Genomic DNA, 11,483 nt, shown 5'->3' with positions numbered 1-11,483 from the left:
CCACACCCTATTGAACAGCTGGAAGACTAACTGAATCTTTTTTAAAATCTTTTTGAGACAGGGTCTTGCTATGTTCAGGCTGGCCTTGAGCTCACTTTGTAGCCCAGGCTGGCCTCGAACTTGCAACAAACCTCCTGCCTCAGCCTCCCAAGTGCTGGGATTAGAGGCGTGCGCCAACACGCCCGGCCTGAATCACTCTTGAAGTTTCTAAATCCTTGCTTTTTGCCTCTGACCTTCTGCACATTGTTGTATTCCTTGTTTGTAGTAGTAATCACTTTCTATTATCCTTTTGCTGGATAGCTGTCCTTTCTTTCATAGTTCACTTCTTTCAGGGTATCTGCTTTGCTAGGCCTTCTCTCGAGTGAGTATTCCTTGCAAGGAATCCCCAGTCACTTTGTTTCTTCCTTCATAGCAGTATACACTCAAGGTTTTGCTAACTCAGCTTTCGCTTCTATGGTAAGTTTGTGAGGACAGAGGCTATGTCTAACTTGCTCAAAATACCCACAAAGTGTCATACTGGGCCTGGTTCGGGAAGAGCACTTGGTAAGTATCTTACTGACTAGATTGATACCCTGGGCTAGGTTTTCTTTCTAACAAGTTATTCGATTTTCAGGGAAATAATTTATGGTACAACTTTGCTAGTATTTTATAGGAACATAAAAATGTTAAATTGTCTTTTTACTATAGAGTATAAAAAGGTACAGGCAAAGTTGAAAGGTAATTCTGATCATCAGTATGGCAAATGAAATGCTGCAATTCTTTAATTAATTTAGATAGGAGAGACTCTTCAAAACATAGAAAGGGTCTAACCAGTCAAACATTCAAGAACACTGAAAGATACTAGAGAAAGAAAGAAACGCCACGCACAAAACAACAAATGAGCAGTTTCATTTTGTAGTTTTATTACAGCATGTTAATATTCAGGACACTTCAGAGCACCTTATGCTTCTAATCAGGTTTTTGGTAACCGGTTTTTAAGTGTTACTTGAATATTTTTCACATACCAGCTTTCAGCCAAAAGTACTACTCAGTGACTATTTAAGAGATGTTAATTTGATTAAATAGTTTATCCTTAATAACCTGAGACATCAATCCATGGATGGCTTCTATGGTAGTTTTACAGCTGGAAAGAAAAAAATCATATATTGAAGCAGCCTTGAAATTTATTCCAAACATGTAAGTTGTCCCTCATATTCATCCTTGCACTCCCAATAATGGTCTTCATTTTTATTTATACTCCCAAAACCACACCAATGTAAAGTATCCTTGTGAGTTTTGGCCTTTTGCATGTCTTTTAACCCACTTAATTACTTACTAGACCTTTCACAAAACAATGACAATGTAAAATTTTATACAAATCCTAACAATATTGTTACTTGTCAACAGCTTTGGGAAAAATTCTGTTTTAAAAGGCATGTACCTGGGCATGGTGGTGCAAGCCTGTAATCCCCAGCACTTAGGAGGATGAGGCAGGAGGATTGCTTCAAGTTTAAGGCCAGCCTGGACTACATAATGAGTTCAAGTCAGCCTGAACTACATAGCAAAATTCTGTCTCAAAAAAAAGCATCTAAAAGTACACATTAACTATATGTTATATAATTAATGCAATAACATTAATGTGTAATTAACATTATACATTATGTTAACATCATATATTAATCTCTAATCATAGATGATTTCAATATTACAGAAACTGTTATTCCTTGTTTATTATTTAGAATAATTTACAAAATACATTTAAAGAATTGTATGCTTTTTTCCTGAGTCACAATTCTCCAATTAATAATCAATAAGTGAATGATTCAGACTGTAAAATGGTAAAAAGTAAAAAACAAAAACAATGATAAAACCTCACCAATATCCGTAAGATGCTACTCTTGTAAAGCTATCTCCAAAAGGAAAATTCTTTGCATCTGTTCTACTTTTGTCTTTCCTACTTTTCTTGTTATGTAATTGAAAGAAAATTATATAAAATTTTTGCCTCATAAGAAACAGATGTAAGTGTAGATCAAATTACAAATTACACGCTACAAAGGTAGTTGAACAAAAACATACACTAAAAGCAAGTGCCAAAAATGGGACCTAATGTCAAATCAAAAGGCATCTTTTATTCAGGCCGCTTTCCACCTTCTAAAAACCCATGGAGAAGGGAATGAAATGATTCTAACGCAAGTCTCCTGCTCCCAGAATACACTTAATCTTCCCCTCTTTTTCCTACAGATTAAGCATATTTTTCTTAAATAGACATCAAGGTACCATTTTATATAATGGCAACATAGTTCTCCCTTTTTGCTCTTAATTATCACCTTAAAATTAAAATTTGTGGAAATAAATATTACACAGCTGTCTGTACTCTATACACCTGAAGGGCCACTTCTTATTTCATAGGTATCTGAGAACACATCTTAAATTTATTCTTAACAAATTCTTTGGCAATAAAATTTGGGATACTAAATCATTTTACAAAGGCTAATTTTGGAAGAATAATTTAAAGATGATATAATCATTTCTGTGATATTATGGGATTTAAAAACTTACAAAAAATTGAAAATTGGTAAATGTACGAAAACTTCATCTCTCAGTGGAGGACTGGTTAGGGCATCCCTTTCTTAGAAAAATTGATGGACTGGTCTTCTTCGTTACCCTCCGTCTGACCCCAGAAAAGATGACTGGGAGCACTCCCTAATACTATCTAAATCTTTGATTTACACTGTTAATCTTTTTACCTAATGTTGCCTAAATTTTCAGTTAATAATACGGAGATACCTTGGTTGTCAAACCCAATGCATTCCTAATTTGTGTTTGAGCACCAAAAAGTTCAAGAACTGACCATATTTTTCCCATAGGAAATAATGGAAAACCAAATAATTGGTTCTGAGGCCCAAAAATTATACTTATAAATTCATCTTTCCAGGACTTCAACGAACTTCACAATGATTTCTTTCACTCTAGCGTGGCTCTCACAATTTACCTCTGAGCTTTGCTGCTGATATCACTCACTTTCTCTGAAGCCATGGTTATTTTATGCAAATAAAGTGTCCAAAAAAGCACTACAGGTTGTCTAGGTGAGGGGGGCACTTTGAAGTGTCACTCCTTTGTGTCCGTGGAGAGCCTGTATGTATGTTTTTTCAAGTCGAATTTTTGGTTTGACAATAGAGCAGTCAGAAACAATGAGCAGAGTTTTTCACACTTTGAGTACTGGGAAGCTTGCGCGTGGAGCCTTTGACAGCCAAGTACCCACTGCTATGTGCCTGAGACAACTCTTTCCTTTCCTTTCTGTTCTGCTGCAGTGGGCACTAATCCAGAGCCTTGCACATGATAGGCAAACCTTACACCACTGAGCTACGTCCCCAGTACTTCTTATTTTGAGACAGGTTTTACTAAATTCCCAGGCAGATCTTGAACTTGTGATCCTCCTACCTTAGTCTCTGGGGTAACTGGGATTACAGGTGTATGCCACAATGCCTGGCTTTCTATATGACTAATTTTAAAGGCCATTCCTCAAACAATTAATATTCAGGTACCATTTTAAGTTATAACTGAGTTGAACCAAAAGAATTTAGATTCTACTAATTTTTTTTTTTTTTTGGTACCAAGAATCAAACTCAGGACCTTGCACTTGCCAGGTAGGCCCTTGTGCCACTGAGCTATATCCCCGACCCCTTGGATTCTACTATTGCAAATTTTGAAGGAAAACAATTAGCAGCAAGAATCTTACAGCTTTACTTTACCTGTCTCTTGTAGCTTTGGCAAGTTTGTCTTCTGACTTTCGGTCATGTGTTTCTAAACCCAACATGAAACTTCCTCGGCCCAGCTGGGCTTCTGACTGTTCTAACTTTTCAGACAAGTCAAACACTTGACCAGTGGTATAGTCTGCATTCTGTGGAGAAAATGGTAACATGTCAGTATAAAAGTGCACCATTTAAAAAAATCCATGTATTTATTTGAGTCAATTCTTTTTCTACATAGAATATACATTTACAAAGAATTCCACTATAAAACCTGAGTAAATAGTACAAAAGTCAAAGGCAGGCTTGGTGTTGCACACCTGAACCCCAGGGCAAGAAGGTTAGAAGTTCCAACCCAGTGTGCGTAATTCAGAGACTTAGCCAGACCATATCTTAAAATAGAAAAGTGGGGGCTCCATGTGGTTGGGGAGTAGGTTTGCTCAGTAGGAGGGTCTCCAGTTCAGTTATTACTAAAACAAAACAGTCAAATTATACCCTCAAAAATTGCTTCCATATTCAAGCAGTTTGAGTGTAGATATTTTTCCTCTTATGATTACAAGATTAAATTTGAAAATTTTCTTCTTGCTGGTTTAAATCTAGTGGTACCTCAGTTCATAAACTTAATTTGTTCTATGATTTGTTCCATGAAGATGGCTGTGTTCACGTTCCTCACCCAATGTGGAGTTCACCAATGGAAACAAACTGTCTGGTGAACAGAAGTGTTCATGAAGCAAGGTACCACTGTACCTGTTGTTATAGGGAGTTTTTTTCTTTGGAGACAGGGTCTTGCTACATAGTTCTGGCTGGCCTCAAACTCCTAGTGATCCTTCTGCCTCAGCTTCCCAAGCTTTGAGATTACAGGTGTGTACCAATATACCCAGCTTATAGGAGGCTTTAGAGTATACAGATCTGAAGCTAGGTTCTGAGCCTCCTGCAGACTAACTGCAAGGGCTGGGGCATGCCTCCTGTCTTCTGAAAATAAGATGGCAATAATTCCTCCTCAAAACTATTGTGAAAAAAAGAAAAAAAAAGAAAAAATATATATATATGTATATATACACACATATTATACAGAGTCAACCAAAAAAAGAGTATACATCAGGGAAAGAAAAACCTTGTATAAATATGTTAATACTAAGTTTATTGAGACATCATGAGATTAATACAAGTTACCTTTGGCCTCTATAATTACAAGAAGGGCTCAAAGTAGGGGTCATTGGCTTTCAGATATTTATTAGTATGGGGGACTGCTGAGTGTATACATTTTTTGGCAGTCGCTCTCTCTGCTTAGTAACTTAGCTAATTTTTTTATTTCTTGAACTTTTAGAATTAGTTCTTATGACAATATTTAAAAAAATAACATTTTTAGCTTTTCTGGTTATAAAATCAATGGTCATTACAGAAAATCTGAAAATCAATAGTAAAGAAGAAACTAACATGCCTATAATCCTTCCATCTAGCTATAAGCAGTTATACTTTAAAGTAATACTATACCCTTATATATACACCTACATTTGAAAAACTGAAATATTAATAACTTTTTTTCTATAAAATTACATACTTCTTAAAAAGAAAAAAATTAACACTTCCACGTGTACTTAACTAAAATTTTCAAGAAAATATTTAGCTAAGTTTTAAACTTTTAGCTAAGTTTTAAATTCTGTTTCTTAAGTCTTCAGTAGAATAAATATTAATAAACAATTTGGCAAAAATTAATATAATATACTATTTGTTCAATTTGTAAGACAGTACACAAGAAATATAGATTTATCACTAAATATGAAAAGGTATTTGCAGTCATTACAACTACTCTGGAGGGCCCTTTAAAATGCTACTTGTTCTTCCAGTGTCTTTATAATATTTACAATAGCACAATTCTATTCATTTTATCTGTATGTAAGTGGTTCAGGAAACCAGTGTTTTTTTCCACCATAGACTTGAAAAAAGCTCTGAAGTTTGCAGATCACTTCGTAATTCCAAGATTTGGGTAGTCAAGCCGTGAAAATCTGGGCTATTGGAAACAACTGTGCTATTAAAATGAAAATATCCAAGAACGTTTCAAATGCATTGAGAATGAATATAAGGGATGAATTTCCTAAATTAGAAAATAACTTTTTCCTAGCGGTTTCAGGTTACACACTGTAATGAACTGCTCTAGCTGAGGAAAGAGGGAAATTGTACATCTCTGTATATTTTCTTAAAAGCTGCAGCGAACTATATGTAAAACCGTAAGAAGGGAGGAATGTAATTGAACTTCTTCTGGATTACTGTATTCATATATGCAGTGCTAGCATGCAGGAACAGTCACAGGGCTGAGGAGGTAGATCTGCTTGCCTGTAAATGAAGGTTTCTACTGCTCTGGTCTTGCCTTGCTGTCTCCCTCTGCCATCAGGTGTGACTTCAGGCTGCTACTGATATCCCTGACTCTAAGAAAACTACACACATAAAGCACTTAGCAGTGCCTGGCACATGGGAAACATCTAATAAAATGTTTGCTTTTACGATCACTCTCTTCTAATCTGCTACTTCTGACCACCGAGGAAACAAAAACAAACTTTATCGAACTGTTTAAGAAACAGTAAATAGGTTTCATGAATTCAATGTACCAAAGCAGTAATAATATACTGAGGCTTTACTATATGTCAGGCACTTAGCTAAATGCTTTACATAAAGTACCTAATTTTCCTAGTGTACTTAATAATGTACGTAATATCATTTTATACCCATGAAAGGTTCAACTACATTAACTTTCTGAAGATCACTTAAAACCAATAAAGTGACAGTTGTTTTAAACCCAGATTTAAATTCCAAGTCCCATGGTTTTAAGCACTGTTCAAACTACAATATATAAAGTGACTTAATTTTTCAAAAAGTAAAAAACTGCCTCTCAGTTCTAAATATAGTTATTAAATATTCTTCTAAATATATTCGTCTTTAATGACGTATCAGAAAATATTCATATATATATATAGAGAGAGAGAGAGGGAGAGAGAGAGAGAGAGAGAGAGGGAGAGAGAGAGAGAGGTAGATAGATAGATATCTATCTATCTATACCTATCCCCAGCGTCTGTTCTTTCAGGATAGTGGTCTTTTGATTTCTCTCTAGCGACCTCTTCTTTCCCACATAGTCCCTGTATTCCTGAAGGAGTTGTCTCTGTCCCAGCCCAGGAGTGAAATATTTGTCTTAGCCCAACCACTCATCCAGTTCATTTTTTTGCCCACTGCAGGTCCAGTGATGGGCATATATCCTAAGTAAAGGCCATCAGACACAGCAAGCAAGGGCTTTGCCTGAGAATATGCAGGTGTGTGTATCTCTTGATTTTCCCTTTTGAACATAAAATGAACAGGCTGGAGGATCTGGAGCTAATGCTGTTCTTGTGCTTTCAAATGAAGCCTGAAGAGAAACCTGATAAAGCTGAGAGAAAAATGAATGTTTTGTAACATTGTTTGAATGCAAACTTAGCTGTGCTCAATGTAAGTTCTACTAGACTTAGCAACTTACATAACTCCCTTTCTCATGTTCACTGGGTGTCCTGTTACTTGTAACCAGTCTTACTTGAGATATCTACCTGCTATCTGCTGTAACACAGTGTTTGTATATTCCCCTCTCTAAGTCTCTTAAGGCAGGCACAGATCTCACGCTGAACTGGCCACTCTGCTTGCCACTGAGACTTGGTCTCTGGCACATGATGCAGACCTAGGCTGGCCGAGCATCCTGATCCAGCTCTGGAGTATAAAATCCCACTCTGGCCCCGGTTTCTTGGCCAAATCAGTCATAGTCTTTCTGGGAAATGGAGCTTTAGATATCAAGAGCTTCTACAGCTTACAGAAATGAAGATGCACCCCTTGAAAGTACAGTGCTCACCGTAAGCAAGCTCGAGGAGCTCAGTGTATTCACCCAGTATTTATTCCATAACAGCTCAAGTAATTTGCGATCCAAAGATGATTTGAAATACGAAACTTCTAAGGCATAGTACCTACGAACAGAAAGCACAAACTCACTTAGCAAAAAAATATTCTACTCAATTATATCATATAGAAGTTATACACAAATTTAACTAAATTGTATTTTATATTCAGATTGTCAAATCCTAGCACTTGGGAGGCTTAGGCAAGAGACCTGCTGTGAATTTAAGACCAACTTGGGCTACACAGTGAGTTCAAGGCCAGCCTGAATTACATAGTGAGACCTGTTTCTAAAAAAAATAACATAACAATCAGAATTTATGAATGACATATTCATACTACTTGGTTTATGATTCCAGCTAACAGCATATATGCTTAATGACCTTCCTCTGTAGCATCAGCAAAACTAACTTTTTTCTTTTTAACTTTTTTTCTTTCCGTTTTTTAAAATAGGATCTCACTATATTGTCCAGGGTGGTCTTGAACTTGAGATCCTCTTGTCTCAGCCTCCCATGTAGCTGACATTACAGGCACGCACCACTGCACAGGCAAAACATACATATTTTTAAAAGTAACAAATATTTAAATATTTCAGTAGGCTCTGTGTATGACTGGGTCTGAAGAACCACAAGAGATTTCTTCACTTTGAAGAACTCACTATTTATATAGGAAAGTGGTATGAACCTAAAAGTTAAATATAATGAAATATTTTGAAAACAGTAACTGATGCTACAGTGCTTATATAATATGAATTGCCTACCAATTAAGTGTTAGAAAGAACAGGTATGTTTAGAGGAGCTCAAGTCGTCACTTCAAGCCAGAACTGCTTGAGAAGCCCCAGGGAAAAGGACCTCTTACTAGAGTCAGTGGGATAGTTTTATTGAGAATAAGGGGGCTGGGGATTTAGCTCAGCGGCAAAGCGCCTGCCTGGCAAATGCAAGGTCGTGAGTTCGGTTCCCGATACCGGAGAAAAACCAAAAAAAAAAAAAAAAAGAGAGAATAAGGATGGTATTAGGCAAAAAGCCTTAATGCATGATCAGGAAAGACACATAAGTGGTAATAAACTAGGTCTGGCTGGAGAATTTAGCAAGAGCAAAAGAACTATGTGAAGAAAATCTAAAAAGTGATACTGGTACTGGGGTTTAACCGGTAGAGGACGTTATATAAAATTTAAACTCTACCCTTTATATAGGACTCATAGAAAGTGTTTTAGCAGAGCAATGATATAACTAAAGGGGTGTTCTGGACAGGCGGCTGTCAGTCCTTCAGGAGGTATCAGGAGAAAAACTCGAGGCATCAAAAAGAGACCCACAAATGAAGCTCCCGACGCAGGTCAGACAGGAAAAGATAAAGGTGTAGAATCTAGGTTCATGGTGTAAGACAAAATTGTATGGGGCCAACAAAAAGAGCCTGTTCAGCAGTGATGAAATAAATGGAAACTGAAGACGTCAGGATAGAGTAAGTGATGGTCTTTCCATCGTTAAGACATCTATCTGTACACGTGCGAACACAGAATGGAAGCAGGGAGTGGAAGTGGAACAGTATATGACTTATCCTAGGTACTTCACCTATACCTTGATTTAATATTCCCTACAATTCTACATGAAAGGATTTATTATGTGCATTTTACAGATAAGGAAATAGATTCAGTGTTATAATTTGGATCTGGAATGTCCTCCAAAGGCCCATGGCAGAAGGCTTGGTCTCCACCCCAAAGTTTAAGAAGTGGGGCCTAGTAGAAGAAAGTTAGGTGACTAGGGCTATGGACCCTGGACCCTCCTTTTTTCCTCTCTTTGGTTCCCAACTACAAGGTAAGTAGCTTCCTCCTGGAGATCCTCCTGCCATGATGTAGTGCCTTGTCACAGACCCAGAAATAATGGGTCCTCTGACCACGGACTGAAAATTTTGAAGCTGTGAGCCAAATTAAACCTTTCTTCCTTATACATTTTTTGTCTTTTTGAGACAGAGTTCACTATGCAGTTCAGGCTGGCCTTGAACTCCCTTTGTAGCCCGCGCTGGCCTCTAACTCACCATAGTCCCCTGCCTCAGCCTCCTGAGTGCTAGGATCATAGGCATGCACCACCCAGACCAACCCTCCTTATAAGCTGACTGATCTCAGGTATTTTGTCAGTGATAGAAAGCTAGCACAAAGAACTTTCTTAAAACTGCATAGCTAGAAAGAGGCAGGGGAAGGATATAAAGAGCTGCACCTGTTACTAAAACATCACTATTTTTATACACAGAGTGTGGATCTTAAGGACGGTATTTAAAAATGAGACGCAGGAGGGAGGCAAGAGTTAAAGGTACAGATGGAAGGAGGCACTTGAGTGCAACGGTCAGTTTAAACCACTGAGACACGAAAAGAACAGGAGAGAATGGCTATTTAGATTCATAAAAGATGGAAAATGAGGGTCTTGATCTTTCTGTTTGCTTTTTAAGACAGGCCGCACTAAGGAGCTCACACTGGCCTTAAACTTACTATATAGCTGAGGCAGGCCTCAAACTCATAGTGGTCTTCCTGCTTCACTTCCTTCCTCACTCCCCGATGGCAGGGGATTATAGGTGTGTGCCACTAAGCCCAGCTCTAGACTAGAATCTTATGTATCACCTCAAAAATTACTATTTTAATTTTTTAAATGATATAATGAATTTTTTCCCTCTAATATGTAATGATGAGCTGCAAATCTCAGCAGAGAATATTCAAAATTCCTTGTGGAGCTAACTTCTTATCTTCTGTAGGAAGAGTCAATAACAGAGCCTGCTGAGTACTTGAAATCAAGAAGCGACATTATCAGTGCTTAAAGGAATGACAACAATAGCTTAAGTGACCGCCTCTAGGGGATGGTGAGATATATTTACAATGTAAAGAAAACTGCCCTTCTTAACATTTTAAAAAAATTAAGATGTAATTCACATACTCTAAAATTCACAATTTTAATGCAGTATATAATTCAGTGATTTTTCATATGTCTCCTTTAATTTAGGAGTTAAAATGTATAGTCTTTGCTAAATGGAAGTTGGGTGCTTTCATGGGTACACAAGCTAGTGTCAGGCTGGCCCGCAACACCTTTCAGCTTTAATTTCAACGGGCCAAATTGTCTTGTACACTGAGAAAATGTTCACAGCTGTGTATTATTAATAAAAAAAAACTCTGAACATTATTGCAAATTCTTATCTTTTTAGTATTATTTAAAATGTATTACACTATGAAACACATTTTGTGTATACCTTTCACTCCTTGCTAAAATAAAGGGTTGTACAGGATGATCTCGGAGGTTTCTTACAGTAATTTTGCCACCAAATACAGTTTTGAATGACTTACTGTTTACAGTGTACACCAAAATCTTCTATTTTATTTAGTGGAATAGTTTGATATTCAGAAGGTCCTTCATCAGGAGGTTTGTAGCCCTACACAACAATAAAGAAAACAGAAGATTAAAAACAAAATGAAGAGAAACCCCCCCTCCCAAATTTTTTTTCTATGCAGCTTTTTATTTATAGAAACATTATTTTGGGGAGTGAAATATTCAACATAAACATGCTAATAGCCAGGCATAGTAGTACATGCCTATAGTCTTAGCACATGGGAGGCTGAGGCAGGACGATCCTGAGTTCAAGGCCTGCTTGGACTACATGAGACCCTGTCTCAAAAAACCAAAAGCAAACCATTCTAATAAAAAAAAAAAAACATTTGCTTCTACCCTTTTCCTGGTGGCTGTAAGCTGGATTTGCTTACAGATTCATTTTTCTTGCTCTTAGGTAATATATACCTGTGCAAATATCTATTGTAGAGTGTAGGTTTTCTCCAGAGAAGCATATAAATCTGTGTAGTTTGTTGTTTCTCTAGTA

At 37.0% G+C, this 11,483-nt stretch overlaps 1 protein-coding gene across 2 annotated transcripts in view; it reads right to left on the bottom strand.

Annotated features, from left to right (window-relative positions):
- Positions 1-880: 880 nt before the first annotated feature.
- The window catches only part of Cops5 (COP9 signalosome subunit 5), a 16,234-nt gene continuing 5,631 nt past the window's right edge, over positions 881-11,483 (bottom strand). For both annotated transcript variants that reach the window (XM_005392123.2, XM_005392125.2), the window contains exons 5-8: positions 10,957-11,042; positions 7,594-7,705; positions 3,732-3,880; positions 881-1,123 (exon numbers count right to left, since the gene is read on the bottom strand). In XM_005392123.2, coding sequence (XP_005392180.1) covers positions 1,039-1,123; positions 3,732-3,880; positions 7,594-7,705; positions 10,957-11,042 — 432 coding nt within the window. In that variant the 3' untranslated portion in view covers positions 881-1,038. The remainder of the gene's footprint in view (positions 1,124-3,731; positions 3,881-7,593; positions 7,706-10,956; positions 11,043-11,483) is intronic.

The sequence above is a fragment of the Chinchilla lanigera genome, unplaced genomic scaffold (assembly GCF_000276665.1).
Source record: "Chinchilla lanigera isolate Chin_1 unplaced genomic scaffold, ChiLan1.0 scaffold00043, whole genome shotgun sequence".
Classification (NCBI taxonomy): Eukaryota; Metazoa; Chordata; class Mammalia; order Rodentia; family Chinchillidae; genus Chinchilla; species Chinchilla lanigera.
The sequence above is the reverse complement of the archived record's forward strand: the minus strand, read 5'-3'. Positions and strand labels throughout refer to the sequence as shown.